The sequence below is a fragment of the Salvelinus alpinus genome, chromosome 5 (assembly GCF_045679555.1).
Source record: "Salvelinus alpinus chromosome 5, SLU_Salpinus.1, whole genome shotgun sequence".
NCBI classification, from domain to species: Eukaryota; Metazoa; Chordata; class Actinopteri; order Salmoniformes; family Salmonidae; genus Salvelinus; species Salvelinus alpinus.
Window position 1 is genome coordinate 37,898,977 of NC_092090.1, and position 19,936 is coordinate 37,918,912.

The 19,936-nt window shown below is 41.1% G+C and overlaps 1 protein-coding gene across 3 annotated transcripts in view; it reads right to left on the bottom strand.

Annotated features, from left to right (window-relative positions):
* Positions 1-1,589: 1,589 nt before the first annotated feature.
* The window catches only part of LOC139576049 (AP-1 complex subunit gamma-1-like), a 32,125-nt gene continuing 13,778 nt past the window's right edge, over positions 1,590-19,936 (bottom strand). For 2 of the 3 annotated variants that reach the window (XM_071401665.1, XM_071401666.1), the window contains exons 3-22: positions 19,716-19,840; positions 18,855-18,996; positions 14,731-14,827; positions 13,927-14,003; positions 12,628-12,723; positions 12,452-12,532; positions 12,206-12,360; positions 11,990-12,103; positions 11,688-11,828; positions 11,048-11,102; positions 10,648-10,770; positions 10,303-10,392; positions 10,062-10,186; positions 9,835-9,939; positions 9,558-9,699; positions 8,527-8,653; positions 8,123-8,218; positions 7,218-7,378; positions 6,934-7,032; positions 1,590-6,768 (exon numbers count right to left, since the gene is read on the bottom strand). In XM_071401665.1, the coding sequence (XP_071257766.1) occupies positions 6,667-6,768; positions 6,934-7,032; positions 7,218-7,378; positions 8,123-8,218; positions 8,527-8,653; positions 9,558-9,699; positions 9,835-9,939; positions 10,062-10,186; positions 10,303-10,392; positions 10,648-10,770; positions 11,048-11,102; positions 11,688-11,828; positions 11,990-12,103; positions 12,206-12,360; positions 12,452-12,532; positions 12,628-12,723; positions 13,927-14,003; positions 14,731-14,827; positions 18,855-18,996; positions 19,716-19,840 (2,253 nt within the window). In that variant the 3' untranslated portion in view covers positions 1,590-6,666. Of the gene's footprint in view, positions 6,769-6,933; positions 7,033-7,217; positions 7,379-8,122; positions 8,219-8,526; positions 8,654-9,557; positions 9,700-9,834; positions 9,940-10,061; positions 10,187-10,302; positions 10,393-10,647; positions 10,771-11,047; positions 11,103-11,687; positions 11,829-11,989; positions 12,104-12,205; positions 12,361-12,451; positions 12,533-12,627; positions 12,724-13,926; positions 14,004-14,730; positions 14,828-16,575; positions 16,698-18,854; positions 18,997-19,715; positions 19,841-19,936 lie in introns of those variants that run through there. The other variant, XM_071401667.1, reaches the window with a different exon arrangement.

A 19,936-nucleotide genomic window follows, 5' to 3' on the forward strand; every position in this document is an offset into this window, starting at 1 on the left:
GGCCTGGGCTAGGGGTATGTGGTTAAATAAAGGCTAAAGGTTAAATACAAATAAAATGTTTAAAAAAAGGGGGGGGGTGAATGAGGTAACCAAGGCACTCATGTCTCTTCAGGGTCATGGAAAAGCAGTATAGGGGGTGGGTCTGAAACAGCAAATTCAGCCAGGTATCTTTCAAGCACCACTTGCCTGTTGCTTCATGACTTCTCCCTTGAGTTGTCCTCTTGAGTACTGAACTTATAGCAATGTCCAGCCAATGGGTTCATCAGCAAACATCAATATACCACAACTGTAAAAGCAAACAGATGTGTTAAAGTGGTGCATGAGAGAATCCTGTCACTTCCATTCCACCTGGATCACTGTTAATTGACTGCCATGACTTGGCTTCTTCCACTACTGTAGTTTGTTTGGCTCACAGAAAATCAATACTCAACTACCAGCCCACACAGAGGTACTTTTAACAGCTTGGACTTGATAATGTTCCTCAAAAGCGAATCAAGAATCACTGACCTAAGAAACTACTCCCGTGGAAACAGATACTGGAACTTTGATCGAAATTCTCCTTGTTTGTACGCTGCTCCAACCTCACTGTGACTCAATCTAGTTTAGTAGGACAAGTAACCTATGTATACTGAAACATGTCAGATAGGCTATGTTAAGCTGAAAACATCTGTGTAGGCCTGTTCTAAATCAGTTATGTAGGTGAACCCCATTTGTAACTATACTAAACAAAAATATAAATGCAACATTTTCAAAGATTTTACAGAGTTATAGTTCATAAAAGGAAAATCAGTCAATTTAAATAAATTCATTAGGCTCTAATCTATGGGTTTCACATGACTGGGAACACAGATATGCATCTGTTGGTCACAGATACCTTAAAAAAAGGTAGGGGCGTGGATCAGAAAACCAGTCAGTATCTGGTGTGACCACCATTTGCCTCATGCAGTGCAACATCTCCTTCGCATAGAGTTGATCAGGCTGTTGATTGTACCTGTGGAATGTTGTCACACTCATCTTCACTGGCTCTGTGAAGTTTCTGGATATTGGCGGAAACTGGAACACACTGATCCAGAACATCCCAAACATCAATTGGTGACATGTCTGGTGAGTGTGCAGGCCATGGAAGAACTGAGACATTTTCAGCATCCAGGAATTGTGTACAGATCCATGTGACATGTGGCTGTGCATTATGCTGAAACATGAGGTGATGGCAGCAGATTAATGGCACGACAATGGGCCTCAGGATCTCGTCACCTCTGTCCATTCAAATTGTCATTGATAAAATGCAATTGTGTTCGTTGTGTGTAGCTTATGCCTGCCCATACCATAACCCCCACTGCCATCATGGGGCACTCTGTTCACAACGATGAGATCAGCAAACCACTCGCCCACACGACGCCATACACGTGGTCTGCGGTTGTGAGGCCGGTTGGACGTACTGCCAAAATCTCTAAAACGGCGTTGGGAGGCGGCTTATGGTAGAGAAATGAACATTGAATTATCCGGCAACACCTCTGGTGGGCATTCCTGCAGTCAGCATGCCAATTGCACTCCCAAAGAGTTGATAAATTAATGAGTCTGGTCAACAATTTTGTTTGACTTTTTATTTATACCCTTGATCATCATTTCCTCCAACCCAAAGACAATAATACACAGCATAAGTCTAAAATATCCCATGTAGTTTACAGCCTCTCAGCTTTAATCATCATTATTCATATTTTCAGTCCATTCACACCCACTTTGAAGACATGGGACTGATTCAGTTCAAAATGTTAAACCTGTCTGGAAAAGTGAATTTCAAAAAATGTTTTTTTTCCTCCCCATCTCAAATCAGATATGTTGTCGTATAGTCGGGATAAATCTGAAGTTACATATAGATTCTCTTTCAAAAGTACAATGGACGCGTTATGATTTCACAGGGAAAGTGATAATAGTGGCTAAAGTCAGATGCGCCTTCAAACCGCTTTACACACAGAATTCACCTGGCCAAATATAGAAGTAAAAAACAATTACATCCGAATGAGTGGTGTGCACTTTAAACTTCCCCCCAAAATAAAAATACCCTCAACATTTTCAAATGTACAACCCAACAAGGTGGTGTGTTGAATTTGTTGAAAATATTTGAACTTTTCTTGCATTTCAAAAAGAGGATTACATAAAGAGTAGAAATGACACTATTTACATTGGCTCTCACATGCAGCTCAGAAGTTGTGAATTGAAATCATTGCAGCCAATTTCATGTCCTACCAGGTGACTGTAGCAAGACATGCCAACACTCTCAGAGATATTTACACACACACGTATACTGGCTGATTACACAAACTAAACACATCAAAAGCTGCTCAGACCTCTGAGGGGTTCTTTCCTTTACAAATGTCCTATTTAAGATGCAGTGTCCAAACCAATGGGATTTCACCTTCATAAGCATTTCTCATTTAAAACTATATGGGGGCACTGTATCCTTAAAAGCGTTAACTGGTCAAACATGATTGACACAGGGTCATGCTGACGGAATCGAACCGATTAAAAACAAAACATTCAAGACAAGATACAAGTATGAGATGTCTTTCCCTTCCCTATAGCCTTATATATCTTGACCAGCTCCCCCTTGTGGAAATGAGCTCACAGCACAGCTAACATGCAGCTTTAGCTCAGTGTTATAGTTGTGTCATATCACAAGGACAGGTTAAGCAGCACTGCATTAAGATCACAGGTCTTCTGAAAAAAATGTAGACACCAAAAGGCCATACACACAGCAGAGAGATCAGCCTCACACTTCAGTCCTGATTTTTGAATTGGATTTCAATATATAGAAAGGATCACATTTCATCTTAGAGAGCCTGAACATCATCTACCCCGCTGGCCGGTTCCCTGTAACAGAACCAGGCCTATTCTCTGCTCTCTCTACAAACCAGTCCATAAGACGGGTTCCTTAATGCAGTCATCAGGAGCGATGAACAGACTCAGTAATAGAGTGGATGATGACAGGCAGCCAAGAGCACCTTGTATCTGTCAACCCCAAGAGAGGATAAGCACTTAACTACTTAATGAATCATATACACCACACAGATTAAACCTCTCATAACCTGATAACACTCAGGATATTCAATCTCCACCTTACAATAAAAGGTATGTGCAACAGCATCACAAGGGTAAAAAAAAAAATGACCTCAACACTTCAGAGAAACTCTGGGCCCATTCTCATGTCTCTGAAATCCAATACAATTAACGTGGGGAGGTGAGATGCCAGATGGATGGGGAGAGAATCTATAGGTCCGGAGAAAAAACAAACAGAGAATGACCTGCGAATAGGAGACTTAAAAAGGGGTCCAACAATGAGAATCGCTCTCTTAGAAGGACCATGTGCACTGTAGGTAGGTCATCCATCCATTAATTAGCTTGCATGTCTGACAACATACATTTTCTCCAATTACTTTTGCTGGGAAAGAAAAAAAACAATAAAGCACATTACATACCAAAGGAGGCATTACAGCATCTTAGCAAGAGGCCTACTCTTAAGGAGCATATGAAAACAGATTAGGCCTTTGAGGACCACGAATACCGACAAGGTGCCACCTCGGTCACTGTGCAGCACTGTGCTCAGCTCACAGACCTCTCAGTAGTACAGTACATCACTCACAGACAAAACCAGTTCTGCCCAACCAAACCTTAAGAGGACATTATAAGAAACCAACAGCAGCCTACTCACCCACTAAATCATCAGAAAATAGAAGATACATCCAAACTTCAAGAATATGAGAATGCAGCTCATTTGCATCGTTTCCAGATTATTATTTTTTACATATATGTATACAATTATATCCTTAGCTAATCTGCACCAGTCTTCAAATGGGGTTTTATTTCATTTGATCATCTTTTGTTGTTTCGGTTTACAATAATATACAATGTACAGGCAGCCGATTATATCTTTTGCGATGACTGATGAAATAGGGAAGTCTTTTCTTTAGACCATATTGTTGACTAAGATCTATTCAGACAATATACACCGTGAGTAATTGGAAGTCTTAGAAAATAGTTGGTATCTAAAAAAAGGGATGAAAGAAAAGATATTTGACAAATCTTAAAAGCCCTCAATATATACAGAAAAAGCCAATATAGCATTGTCAAAACAGAAAAAAAGTTAACTGATAGAATTAAATCATTTTCTCCATATATACACATCATTGCGCAAAAATATTTCCAAAGCTTATTTCCAAAGCTAATAGCATCTCCGATTTGGTCACAAATGTTTGATAGTGTAGCATAGTGAATATCAATAAGCATATAGTGCGATTGAACATCTGAAGGTCTAAACACATACAGCATCATGGGGCAGCTAAGCGTGTTAGTAATGAGATGTCCTACAGGTGCCCACTTGATTGGAGATCATACAGAAGACTAAATACAGCTATCCAGGTACTGTACTGTTGATAGTTAACAGGAAGAGAAAACATTGTGAGGTATTCAGGTTAATGTTTCCGACAGCTTGGTCGGGATTCTGATTTGGAGAAGTATGACAGCCAAGGAATCACACCAAGCTACACTGATATCCGACTACATCATTTCCACTCTAAATGCCAGAAAATCAGAGTGAGATGTCTCTAAAATCAAAGGTCACATTCTTCTTCGACTCCTTCCATCCAGCCTGTCCGTCTTGCCTGCTCTCTAGTCAGGATATTACCCACAATGAGCACTCTCTGACACTCAAACCCTCTTCACACATATCAGATGAGACCAGTTTAGGGACTTCCCATCTAGTTATGTCAAAAGGCACATCATTTTAATATCGGGCAATAATGTTTAAGTCAAATCACTGCAAAAAAAACAAAATCATAATACCACAAAATAGTGCCACAGAAAAAGACTGCAAAGAAAAAGCATTCAGTGCATATAACTACATTCAAAATAGACTTAATGTACTTACGTAAGTGTCGTCTCTAGGCTGGCTATGTCCAGCCAGGTTAATAGTCTAAAAAGAGACAGACGTTTTGACGTCCCAAAGCTGTGAATCTTACATTTCAGGCTGTTTGTTCAGATGCGTGGAAGATTCAAATACTTACAAAGTTAATATTCAATGAATCTCTGTTTAAGGATTTGCCTATAACTAAGATGTGTCTCAGACCCGCACTGATATACAATATCCATATTGCTTCAATAACCTCAGCTTGATCTAAGCAATTAATTTTTGAATTTAACAAGATGGCTTGAATAAACTGTAAATAGTGCCCATCTATTTGAGAAAAACGGTGCTATACAGGGCAGTCAAACAAAGCAGTAATGTCCATCCTCTAGATTCCACCTCAGAAAATAAACTTTTTCAAGATAGCGGCGTACTATGGCTACCAAACTGCTGACAAAACTAAAGAAAATGGAACCATACTGTGTGTTTACCAGTCCATGACAAACAAACACACTCCAGCCTTCAAAATATGCACTTTATCCATTTACAGTATCTCAACCCTGCTGAGAGGCCTCTCTGGCCAACCAAGGTGAATGGGATTCAAACAACTCTCAAACTGACTTCAACAGAGAAAACTGATGGAATTCAAAACGACTCCACACATCTTTTGCCTTTTAAATCACTCATGAGATAGAGGGTCAAATTAAGTTTCCCCCAAAATGAATGAGTGCTCTGGGTCTTTAAAACCTTTCTGCTGCCAAAGTTAATGGATGTAAAAGAGGGGAAAAGTCATCATGTGAATGTTTGTATAATCTCAGTTACCCCAGAACTAAAATCTCACAAATTTGATCAGCTGCGTGATGTAGTTGTGGGACCATACGTATTAGAAATTGGGAGTTCCCGTATTAGAAAGCCCCCCCACTTCCACCAATTTCCCCACACAAGCGAAGCAGTCGAAGTTTAAGCACCGCCTTCGGCCAATCCTGATACATCCAAATAATCAGTGACAAACTGATCCTACGCATTCCATCCCGACAGATTCTTCAGTTTACACCCAGAATCGGTTCACGAGAGATTAACCTTTGTATTGCAACCGAAGACCTTGCATTTGAAGCATAGAGCTGGAGATCTTTATAACAGAATGTGTTAGTCACTTTGGAGACCAAACTAGATTAAATACTGAGAGCCAAAGTACTCCAAGTTTCCAAACCCAATTGGGAAAGTGGTGAATGGACAGTGTGCAAATGTCATAGAGTTAATTAAGTTACATCTCATTCAGGCTTGAAAATAGAAAGAAAAATACCCATGTTAAATTCCTATAAGATTAAAAACATGAAACAAAAGAAAAAAAGACTGCTTAAACAAGTGCATAGCCAACAGCTATTTTCTATGGTGGCTTAGAGGGGTGGGCATACCACAGAGAGTGCAATGTGGGTGTACGTGCATTGAGGGCAAGAAGATGGAAATAGTGGCAACTGCAAAGCAGACAGATTGAGGTGAAACCAATCAAGGAAAAGAAGGGTGAGTAACTGTATATGTTTTCACATATTTCTGGTGATGTCTATCGTCGTTGTTGTGGTTGTCGTCATCATGGTCTTCATACCATCTTTTTTTTGTGTGTTTGACATTCCGCTGCTTCCCATGCAACCCCAGGGCAGCAGTCTGCAGTGATGTCACAGATGGATCAGTCGGGGTAAAGGGGGGGAGGGGAGAATCTTTCCCATAGTTCCCTTGGCGGGGTCTTTAAGAGCGAGAGGGCACAGTCATCATTGCCAGGACTGAGGAGGAAAGTTGTTGACCTCGGCCAGGTCTTGGACAGGTGAGCCTTTGTGGGTGTACGTCAGCTTGACCCTCATGCGGAGTTGTTGCTGTAAATCATGAGAAAGACATGTATATTAAAGCAATATGAACTACTCAATGTAGAGCTGAACTCTATAGGAGCCCTCTGCACTAAATTCCTCTGATAGCACCAATAGATCAGGAAACTGAATAAGAATGTGAGGAAGATGAGAACAGACAGGAACATCTCTTACCTTCTGTGGGTTGAGAACTCTGATGACCTGTGTGACGCTTCCCTGGTTGAGTGCTGGGACAATATTACTGCTAGGGGACAAGAGCTGCAGCTGGAATGTCTGAAGGAGAGGAACACAGAGCTTAAAAAGACTGCTCCTGCCAAGTCTGCTTCGTAGGACATGCGCCTGCATATTCCCAACGTTCACTAAGCTGTACATTGCTACAAAGGTCAATCATAGAACCACACATATATTTCGTAATATTACATAGTTATACAAAATGTGACTGTCAAATCATGGCTCACCTTTGGTACTGCAGCCTGGAAAACAAACTCTGTCATGTCAGCCTCGGTGGTGTTGGTGGCGTGGATAGTGATGACTGCTATGTTCGGGTTCGGGTTGGCCCTCTCAAAGGTTAACTCTATTTTCAAGCCATTCTTGCTATACGCTGTCATGGGGGGAATAGCTAAAGACAAGAACGCACAAGTCAATACAATTCAGAGTGAAAAAGTAGTACCAAACATAACCCCCCAAAAACATTGTATGAACTTGTATAAGGTTGCATTGTTTTGAAAGGGATACATAGGGACACAGAGTACTCCACATACAACACCCGTTCTGCCAGTCACATTCTGTTAAAGGTCCCCAAAGTACACATCCCTGGGTCGCTCCTCTTTTCAGTTCACTGCAGCTAGCGACTGGAAAGAGCTGCAACAAACACTCAAACTGGACAGTTTTATCTCAATCTCTTCATTCAAAGACTCAATCATGGACACTCTTACTGACAGTTGTGGCTGCTTTGTGTGACATATTGTTGTCTCTACCTTCTTGACCTTTGTGCTGTTGACTGTGCCCAATGTTTGTACCATGATTTGGGCTGCAACCATGTTGTGTTGCTATCATGTTGTTGTTATGCTGTGTTGCTACCATGCTGTGTTGTCATGTGATGCTGGCTTGCTATGTTGTTGTCTCTCTTGTTGTGATGTTTGTTTTGTCCTATGTTGATATTGTAAATATAATTTCTTTAAATCCCAGGCCCCCTCGTCCCCACAGGAGGCCTTTTGCTAGGCCGTCATTGTAAATAAGAATTTCTTCTTAACTGACTTGCCTAGTAAAATAATAAATCAAATTTAAAAAATAAACATGGTGGGAGAGGGGTTTGGATCAAATGACAAATTTGAAAGCTTCCCTGATGAGCGCTAGCTCTCACCTGCTGAAGTATCATTAAACAGGGTCTGTGAGGAGAGGCCATCCAGGAGGAAGGGGGGCTGGGAGATGGGCACAGAGGGGGCAGGAGCTGGATCACCTAGGGAGGGGGACAACAACACAGGGGGTTCCAACAGGGTACAGGGAACCACACACAGACATAACAGTGATACCACTGGTGATGGTCAGGAATCAACTTGTCTTGTGAACTAAGTCAAGCAGGATGTGGAGTGACTAATGTGGTTTCTTGATGAAGGAAGGTACAGGGCAGGTGAAAGGGAGAATGGGTGAAAGAGAAAAGAAGAAACCAATCAAGTTGCCCTAACCAAGGACCACAGTTGGTCCACCTGTGCTTTGGGCTGGAGGGAAATAAAAGGAGAGAGAGATAGAGAGAGACTGTGGTCCTACCAGACAGTGAGAGGTCCCCCAGTAGGTCGAGCAGCTCTCCTCCAGCCGAGGCAGGCTTGGTGGGCAGGGTGGTTTGGATCACAGGCACCACATCATTACCTCCCAGCAGGTCTAACAAGTCATTAGCCTGGAACAGAAGAGAAACTAAATCATAAAGCACATGTAGACTGAACCTGTAATACAAGGCGGATTTGCAGATTAAACCTGTAATACAGGGAGGTTTTGCAGATTAAACCTGTAATACAGGGAGGTTTTGCAGATTAAACCTGTAATACAGAGAGGTTTTGCAGATTAAACCTGTAATACAGAGAGGTTTTGCAGATTAAACCTGTAATACAGGGAGGTTTTGCAGATTAAACCTGTAATACAGAGAGGTTTTGCAGATTAAACCTGTAATACAGAGAGGCAGATTAAATCTGTAATACAGGGAGGATTTGTAGATTAAACCTGTAATACAGAGAGGATTTGGACAAAACATCAGTGCTCTGAATAACATCTCATTTACGCTTTGTTTTATAACATGGTAAAATATTTATAACTCAAAAAAGGAAAATGTAGACTACTTTATATAATCTATAGATTGACATGCCCAGCAGTTTAATTTTCCTACCAGCAGGGGTCCTTGTTTGACCAGTTTGTAAAAGCATTAGCAGACTTACTCTGATTTGTGGACTTTCACCACATGAATAGAAATTAAAAAACTTAAAGAATGTGTGTGAGTGTACGTGTATTCGTGCGTTTTAAAGAGCTTAAGGGATCGACTCAATCCGTATCGCTGAAGATCTGCGCTACAGCGCAAACTACATTTTACAAAATGTTCCCGTACCAGCAAAGACCGCATTCACGGTAAAAGCTGCTACATTTGTCAGCTCAAACAGGAATTACCTTTACATTTCATTTGCGTATAACGCTGAACTTCAGTGATACGGATTGAATCAGATGTTGATCCACTGATTCAGCTACACATCGTCTGTGACAGAAAACCTCCCAGCAATGGTTAGTACAGATATGTCATGTGACCTTGCCCTCACCTGGTTGGCTGGCTGGGTGACTAGGGGCAGGTGTTTTGTGTCAGGCACCGAGGCCTCTGTCTCCCCATTGGTCTGCACGATCTCTGTAGGGCCATTGGAGGCCGTTTTCTCCATGATGGGCATTCGCTCCAGTAAGGCAGGCCTTTAGAGAATGAGATGATGGGGGGGAAATAGGTACATTTCCTTGACTTAATGGTAACTAAACAAGGGGAAGCACCAATCATTTCTACAGAAAAGTGCTTGTAATGAATGGGAATACATTTTGGAGCATACTCACCTCATGTGATCATATTTCTTGAAAAGTGCATTGTACTCCACAGCTCTCTGTTGCAGCTCCACGTCGATGCTGCTGCCGTATATTGACACCACCTTCTTGATTCGGCTGGAGATTTTAAGACAAAAATGTTAACCTTGAGTGTGCGTCCTTCCATTCAATTCAGAGCTAAGGGGGGGAATCATCATAACCTGTTGGATATTCTCTCTGCTCAACACAGATGGACTTACTTGACACTGCTAAAGCGAGTAGACAGCTTCATGATGGCAGTGAGGGAGTAACCACGGGTTACAGGGGCGGACAAGTTGGACACAAGAAGACCTTCCAAAACATCCAGGACTTCATCCTCTGTCACCTGTTGCAAACAAAATGGGAGAAAATATATACACTTCAACTTGAGGTCGGCAGTGCACGTAGACGTGTTGTGTGTAACGTTCTAGATGAAATAGTTGAGTGCTTGAGGAGGTCTACCTGGATGGGCTCCTCCTCCTCACACTGTCCAGATACCAGCAGGTCTCCATACTCCCCTATACACCAGGATGACACCTGGACCAGTGGTTGCTATGGCAGACAAACGCTTATACTTCAGAAAGATCAGATTCACTGTAACCAGTCCTCCTCAGAGAGGAAGGGAAACATCCACACACTGTTTGCTACTTCCAAATGTGATCTTTAGTGACCCAATAACGTTTCAATCAACATATTCATTGTCAGGTTCCTCTTATTTGCCTGGTTACTGGGCTGTTTCAATGTGTGTTTTCCCCTTATCATACAAGGCGTGTGTATGACGTGTGTATGACCAGAGATGTCTCGGACCTGTGAGATGTCATCCAGCAGGGCTTTGTAGAGTCTCTGCACCGTGTAGGCATGCATCTCCACACTGTTGGTGATGAGCTGGATGAGGTTGGGGACAGAGTCGTCTCGGACATAGCTCCCCGCCTGGACACAAAAAGGTGTTGTTAAAAATAAAAAAAATCTCAAAATGGATAATGAGGCAGATGATAATTTTGTATAGGGTCAGCAACAAAAACACTTTCAGGACTAGACACCAAGTGTCTAAGATGGTAAAAAGCAGCTGTTGTCAGATATGATGAGATCATCATTTGCAGTTCAGTCGATGGATCACTCAAGGATTCGTCACTCAACAGTCAAGCATATTTATTTATTTTACCATCATCTGTGCAGAGAAAAGTATTTGATGAAATTATACATATACCGTTGTCAGGACTCTCATGATGGTGTCAATGTGCCATCTTTTTGAAGGCGCATACCTGTGAAACAGAACACGCATCAGTCACCTCTGCATTACACTGAGTGGAGGATCATATAACCATGAACTGAAAAAAGTTGGACTGAGGTTTACGCTGTCAGAAAATATATGGTTTCAACAATGTCATGCTCTGACGATGGATCACTCATTTTTTCATCACACAGCATTTTAGTAAGTAAGCCACACACATTAACCGGAGGATGCAGAAACAATAGTTAATCATTGGAGGTGCTTGAGGCCACTGGCTGTAATCTATTCTCTAAGCCTACATTCCTAATGCAAGTAAACTGAGGCATTCCGTCAGGATCTGTGTGAACAGCCCACATGCAAAAACGACTGCTGCCATGGCCTCATGCAATCACTACTAATCCTTCTATTACTTCTCGAACCACTACTACAACTGCTGAGCAACGGCCAATAAACAAAATGAGGTGGTAAAGACCTACAAGCCACGGGACAATGTTGAGAACGGTTTCACATGGTGCAACTGCTTAATGTTGCTATGGAACTAGCAAGAACCTTCTGATTGGCAAAGACTGATCTCTACGGATCTTCCAGCTCTAACTGGACCAAACCCGAGCCTTACTTCTCTGCAGCCAGGAAGACTCCGGACGCACAGTCCGCTTTGAATTCTGGGTCACAGGAGTCCAGGAAGTAGAGCAGCTCCTTCATCATGCCTCGGATGTTATTCCCATTCACCAGGGCGAAGCTCAGCTCCATCGCACGCCTAGCGAGGAGAATGGGAGGACGATAAGACAAGGAAATCTCTACATCTTCTGCAAGTAAGGGTCCGAAATGTATGTACAGTGACTAGCAGTTTTATGTTTTATGTACTAATGTCTATACTGTATGTCACTCATGTTCTCCTCATTTAGGTGTAGGTCTCACCTCTTGATGGACACATCCAGGTCTTTTAGACAGTCCACAATGGTGCTCCGATGCCTCTGCACTGCATTGTGGTCCGTCTGTACAGTCTTAAGTAGGGACGTCAGTGCCACATATCTTGAGGGTGGACAAAGACACCATAAAAGTGTTATATTACCTGGGACTTTGATGACCTATGTTCAGATCATTCAATGAATTAGTTCCAAGTGTGTTACTTACCTAATATTTTTGTCATTGTTGAGAAGGAAGCGTCCCAGTATGTTGATGGCCAACACCCTCAATCCACTTTCTGATTTGATGTCCATTATGGTCAGTACTGTCTCGTAGAGGATTGCATTGCCTACATTTTTACTGGTCTCGGTGTTGGTTGCCACCTACAAGGGCGAAGAAACCATTAGTCTGATTGTAAGGCCATATCTCTAGGGCAGTAAGCCTTGAGTACTATTGATTAACCTATATTCTCACCTGTGCAAGAATGTCATTCATTGCTTCACTTGAGTCATCATCACTCCTGCCCAGAATTCGCAATAGTCTCAATATCCGCACCTGCAATGAGGTCAAGGGGCATCACTGACTGGCCTAGCCAAGTTTGTTACAGAAGATAAAATTATTTGAACTAAACACAAGGTTAAAGGTCTCACTTGCAGGAAGGGGTCACTGATGCCAGACACGTCATGCTCAGGAGAGTAACCAGACATGATCAGGTTCTTCAGGATTCTCACCAGCTGTGGAACCAACTACAAAAGACCAACAACAGGAGAGGGGTACCATCAAGGGTCAAGGTCTTTATTTCTATGGAATCGGTGTCCAACCTTGTTAGTGAAATAACTTGACAAAGTATTTTGTAGAATGTGCAGTTATTCTTTACATTCTCTTGATTTAATCGTCAATGTAACTTACATTTCTGGGTTATGGTAATCAAGACAGCATTGATTGTATGAAAACATTCAGTTAGGATGTTGGGTTTTAAAAAGCTAATCGAACTGTGATGTCACATTCAATCACATCTGGATGAAATTTAACCCGAATCATAATTCTTACCAGGAATGCTAGGCAAGAATATTCATATACAATTTGCACCAATGCGAATATATTTTTCTGAAATATATATTTGTACGCATACCCCCCTTTTAACAGACATAAAACCATCAGTGTCTAGTGAAAACACCGGAGGTGATCAATTGAAAACAGATCCATCATGTTGTTTTCAACATACGGTGATCAAACGAGTTACACATTAGGTTGATGATGACACATTGACAATAGTGAGAGATGTCTAAGAAACATTTTAAAAATCCTGTCATGATATCAAAAAGAGAACACCAACATATGACCGCTGTAAAAGTCTAAATCAAAAAGACAAAAAGGAACTTTACGGAACACAGATTTGATTACATCTACAGTGACCGTGTGATTACTAGTAACAGCATGCACCAGCTATGAAACCAGAATGTACTCTTACCTTCTCATTCTAACACAATGCAGGAATTGTAACAAAGACAAATGACAGAAAAAATATGAGATAGATGTTAGGGAAGATTCACTTTTAGAGAGCTCAAAGTCATGTTCTGATCATGAACATGAGGGGTGGGAGACTGGCTCAAGGTTGTTATGGCTAAGGGAAAGAGGTACAGAGCCACTAGAGATACAGCGAGGAAATAAGCGAGGCAAGGAGATACGATTGAGACATAGGCCTACTATGAATGTAGAGCAAACCTTAAGGGGAAATGTAATCCAAGGATTCAAAAGGCAAAATATGTTTGAAGTATATCCAAAACAGTCATAGTGAAAGGGAAATGAGTACTAAGAGAGAATGAAATGTAGAGTGAGCTTAGGACAAATGCTTAATTAACTCCCTAAAGATTTGATGACGTGTTACGCTGTTACCCAAAAACTCTTGATAGCAGTAATTTCACTAATTAGATTGTGGCTAGCCATACCTTTCTGAAGTGTAAGAGCATGTCAGGACTTCTTTCACACATTTCAGTGAGGAGGACAACAGAAGTATGGAGAACACCTTAAGGAGACAAAGAGAAACTTGTTGTTTGAATAAAGGTCAACAAACAGCATCCCCGATGGACAGTAGAAGCTCACAAAATTTGCACAGATTTCCTTGCCAATTCCCTGGGAGTCAATGTCTTAGCAATGTCACAGCATTGTTACTAAAATAAGGAACATAGTCTATGGGGAAGCTGTTTGCTGGTTCCGTTGTGGTGGTTTATAATCTGGATTCTCACTCTTAGTAAGTGTCAGTTTAACGTCATTAAGCCCAAAATTAGCACTACAAAGACAACTACGGGTATGTATCTAGCATCAACTTACCCTCCCCAAATCCTTACCTTGACCATTGAGGGGAAAAACACAAAACTGAACTTACAGTTTCTATGGGCAACTTAATCTATCAAACTCGTTTAGAAACATATTCGTAGCAATAACGTTGGTTCTGACAAGAGCATCACTTTATAAAGCTGTCAGAACATCAGCCATTGTACTATGACAACCATCAGTGTCTAGTGAAAACACCTGAGGTGATCAATTGAAAACTGAAGGACGCAGCAGCCCCACAGCTCATCAAGAAACAGTCATTAATCCAGCTCTGTTCACTGAAGGACATTTCAACTGTATAGAGGGCACCAGTCCAATTTTCCCTTTGAAGGACACAGCATCCCCATTTTATCTGTGAGTGACCAAACCCAATGCTCTCTGTGCAGGACATAGTTGCCCCCAGCCCCCGGTTGTCTCACCGTGGTTCTTCTCGCTCAGCAGGTTTTTTGTGGCTGGGAGGAACATCTCCATCAGCTCTGGGACCTTCCTGATGACGTGGACCGCACACAACGCCGCCTGGGGAGAAAATTCAAATGTTTTCCAAAGTGCTCAACTATGACATGCTAACACAGACCTGCCAACCTTAAATCATTTTTATGAGTACGACTTTACCGAGGCAACACCCACACTGCTCAAATCATAAGAAAATTCACTTTTTAGTTGTTGTTGTGCCTAACAACGATTTTGTCAGAAGACCGTCTCAGTAGGAATGCTAGGCTATAGACTGTTATGGGTACTTGGCTGCTCTTCAGTATCTAACCAGAAATGCATTGACATTTCTGGGGGGAGTATAGGGGAGATCTGGAGGGGGTCAGTCAACTTCCCGCTCAGAAAGTTGGAGCATTTTGCATTTATGAAAAACCTTTAACTGCCATTTCCTGAACAAAAATATAAAATGCAACATATAAAGTAGAGGTCGACCGATTATGATTTTTCAATGCCGATACCGATTATTGGAGGACAAAAAAAGCCGATACCGATTAAATCGGCCGATTTATTATAAAAACATATATTTTTTTAAATATATATATCATATACACACACACACACATTTTTGTAATAATGACAATTGCAACAATACTGAATGAACAATGAACACTTATTTTAACTTAATATAATACATAAATACACACACAGCTCTGAAGTGACAATGATACTGAAGAGTCTGCTTAGGAGACAAATACTCTCAACTGTTTGAATAAAAATAGACTTTAAGTTACCTGTGATGAATGTTGAAAACAAAAAAAAAACTGTCATTTCTATATGCAGGAAATCCTATTTTAATAATGGGCATGGTAAGAATTGACAACCAAAGTGCGAGTCATAATTTCCATGACACCTAGCAAAATCTGAAAAGCGGTTCCTTCATTTATTCCATAGGATATTTTTTAGATTCACTTAAAATAAGGTCTGTGTTTCATGTAGGCTTACATCACCGTGCCAATTTTATAACTGTGTAGATATCCATAGGACAAGGTAACTCTGATCAATATTGGCTAAATATAAGCGAAGATTTAAAAAATTGTAGAGTGGATTTATGAAAATATGTTGACAAACGTTACCTTATCCTAGTGAGATTTACACGGGTATCAAAACATTAAAAAAATTGTAGAGTGGATTTATGAAAATATGTTGACAAACGTTACCTTATCCTAGTGAGATTTACACGGGTATCAAAACGTCGAGGCGGTTTAAGCCTGCACGAAACACAGACCTTATTTGAAGTAGATCAAGACATTCTCTATGGAAGACATGAACGGTAAAATAACGAAGGAACCCCTTTCAAATTCAGCCGCAAGTTATTACAGGAATTATAACGCGTCGACTATTTCTCTCTAAACCATATACCTTTGACTAATCCGGAAACTATCACCTCGAAAACAAAACGTTTATTCCGTTCCGTATTTTATCTAACGGGTGGCATCCATGAGTAAATATTCCTGTTACATTGCACAACCTTCAATGTTGTCATAATTACGTAAAGTTCTGGCAAATTAGTTCGCAAAGAGCCAGGCGGCCCAAACTGTTGCATATACCCTGACTCTGCGTGCAATGAACGCAAGAGAAATGACACAATTTCACCTGGTTAATATTGCCTGCTAACCTGGATTTCTTTTAGCTAAATATGCAGGTTTAAAAATATATACTTGTGTATTGATTTTAAGAAAGGCATTGATGTTTATGGTTAAGTACACATTGGAGCAATGACAGTCATTGATTGATTGTTTTTTATAAGATAAGTTTAATGCTAGCTAGCAACTTACCTTAGCTTACTGCATTCGCTAACAGGCAGGCTCCTCGTGGAGTGCAATGTAATCAATGCAAGATTGGATCCCCCGAGCTGACAAGGTTAAAAATCTGTCGTTCTGCCTCGTTCCTAGGTTGTCATTGAAAATAAGAATGTGTTCTTAACTGACTTGCCTAGTTAAATAAAAGGTGTAAAAAAAAGGTATATATATATATATATATATATATATAAAATAAAAATCGGCACCCAAAAATACAGATTTCCGATTGTTATGAAAACTTCAAAATCGGCCCCGATTAAATCGGCCATTCCGATTAAATCGGTCGACCTCTAACATAAAGTGCAGGTCCCATGATCTGAAATTAAAACGTTCCATATGCACAAAAAGCTTATTTCTCTCAAATGTTCTGCACAAATTTGTTTACATCCCTGTTAGTGAGCATTTCTCCTTTGTCAATATAATCCATCCACCTGACAGGTGAAGCATATCAAGAAGCTAATTAAACAGCATGATCATTACACAGGTGCACCTTGTGCCGGGGACAATGAAAGGCCACTAAAATGTGCAGTTGTGTCACAACAATGCCACAGACGTCTCAAGTTTTTGAAGGCGCATGCAAATGGCAGGAATGTCCACCAGAGCTTTTGCCAGAGAATGTTATGTTAATTTCTCTACCATAAGCCACCTCCGTCATTTTAGAGAATTTGGCAGTACATCCAACCAGCCTCACAACCACAGACCAAGTGTCACCATGACACCGCCACATCCGGCTTCTTCACCTGCGGGATCGTCTGAGACCAGTCACCCGGACAGCTAATGAAACTGAGGAGTATTTCTGTCTGTAATAAAGCCCTTTTGTGGGGAAAAACATATTCTGATTGGCTGGGCCTAGCTCCCTAGTGGGTGGGCCTGGCTCTCAAGTGGGTGGGCCTATGCCCTCCCATGGCTATGCCCCTGCCCAGAGCACAGTCACATTTTTCTAGGTTACATTTAGGGGTTTTTGATTATTCTAATTAATAGGTGTCTTTATGTGGATAGTCTAGTAAAAATGTAAACTGGCTCCTTAAATTTTGTTTGGGGAGAACATTTAGAATAAGAGAATAATTAAATTACTGGATATAATGTAGTGGTCTAGCTTACTGTAGGCTATTTGGAATATGAAACAACTGAACAAGGTCTATATCAGCTTGTTTCAGATCTCCATCCTTGACCTAATCCATCAAGGTCTGACTACTAGGCTACCATTCATCAACATGCCTTGTCATTGGTGAACTGATTATTATCACAACATTACCTACTGTTGACATACAGCTGGATCAAGAGGCCAGATCAACAACTGATTAAATCAACATAGGCCTACTAATCTGTAAACTACCCACCCAATTTACCTACCTCACCCCCCATACTGCTTTTATTTATTTACTTTTCTGCTCTTTTGCACACCAGTATCTCTTCTTGCACATGTTCATCTGATGATTTATCACTCCAGTGTTAATCTGCTAAATTGTAATTATTCGATTTATTGCCTACCTCATGCCTTTTGCACACATTGTATATAGATTCTCTTTTTTTCTACCATGTTATTGACTTGTTTATTGTTTACTCCATGTGTAACTCTGTGTTGTCTGTTCACACTGCTATGCTTTATCTTGGCCAGGTCGCAGTTGCAAATGAGAATTTGTTCTCAACTAGCCTACCTGGTTAAATAAAGGTGAAATAAAAATAAATCAAAATAATCTTAAGACAGTCTAATATAACTTTCTGTGAAGGAGGGTATTAGCGGAACAGCTCTCTCTGCCATGTCTGTTGACTAAACACTGTAGCTAACTACATTTGTCTTCATGTAGAAGGAGCTAACCATGAAATAGTGGTTGTGTGCTTGACTAACACATACAACATTGGAAAATGTATTCGCCGAATAGTTCGTTCTCCATTTTCCCTACCCTTTTTTGTTACACATCAGCGGTATCAACGGACAAAGTGGAGAGCTGCCATTCAGCTCGAGGGAGGAAAATAGTAGACTACTACAACTACGGGGGGCGGGCCGGAGTGGAGAGCTTGAGATTTTTTCTCTTCGCCCAAGTCCTGATTGGCTCAGCTCCAACTTCAGACGGTTGTACCAATAGAAGCGTATTTTGGGGTACTTCTTCGTACCAGCATACTTCGACCTCAAATTGTGTGCATGTTACGTAAAACGAGTGCAGGTTGGCAGGTCTGCTAACGAACTTTAAACTGATCACCTGACTAACACTTCTTTGTAAAGAGTGAATGTGGGCTAGGTGAGAATGAGGTACCTTTTTCCTCAAGTAGGAGTTGGATGTTTTGAGCAGCTTCTCCACCTCTCCAGCCAGGTCTCGACACATCTCTGAGGAGCCCATGCAGCCCAGAGTGCACAAGGCCAGGCCCTGGACATACTGTGTGCTGTGATTCAGATCACTGAGGAAGGACAGGGGGAAGAATGAGTGGATAGCAGATAATATAACTTTATTTATATAGCGTATAAAGTAAAAGTGCTTCACATCATAAAATAAAAGTACTAACAAAGAAATATAGACAGGAGGAAGGAGAATGAAAAAAGATAACTAATTAAAAGCATCTTTATAAAAGTGTGTCTTCAAAAGGGATTTAAAAACAGGCACTGAATCTTCAAGCCTGATCTCTGGCAGACAATTCCAAAGTCTAAGGTTCTTAATGGCAAATGCCTTTTGTTTTCAACCTAAACTTTGGAATGTGGCTGTATCCCCGTTTATAGGGAGATAATAGATCAGAAATATAGGATGGCGCTGATAGGTAGAAGAGAAAGAGGAAAGAAAAAAATATAAGAAACAGGAAGAGGTAGGTAAAATGGACGACGAAGGATAGAGCGGGGTTTACAGGAAAGAAGAAAAATGTGCACGAGAGCAAGAGATAGAGAAAAAGATGCAACAGCTGGTCCGGCAGGTTATGGGGCTGTTTCCGTATCCAACATCAGAAGCACACGCTGCTGGCGAGAGCACCACTCATGAGTAACATTTCTGGCAGTAACAGAACACTGGTGTTGGTGCACATCACCACCTCCTGCAGCACAGCTCTTATCTCTACTCCCACACTACAAATCAGCAGCTGTTCCTGTCAGGATAGTGTGTTTGAGCCAATGCGGTTTTGGCCTGCCTTACTTCTTGATGCAGTTTGTCATTAGTAGATGGACATCCTGCCTCTCGTCCAACAGTAACATGGCTCCCAAGTACCCTATCCGTTTGTCAGTGAACTTCTGGGACGCAATCAACTTCAGGCACTCCAGCTGGAAAACAAAACTCATCAAATCAAATTATATTTGTCACATACTTACAAGCCCTTAACCAACAATGCTTTAAGCAGTTAAGAAAAAAAATACAAA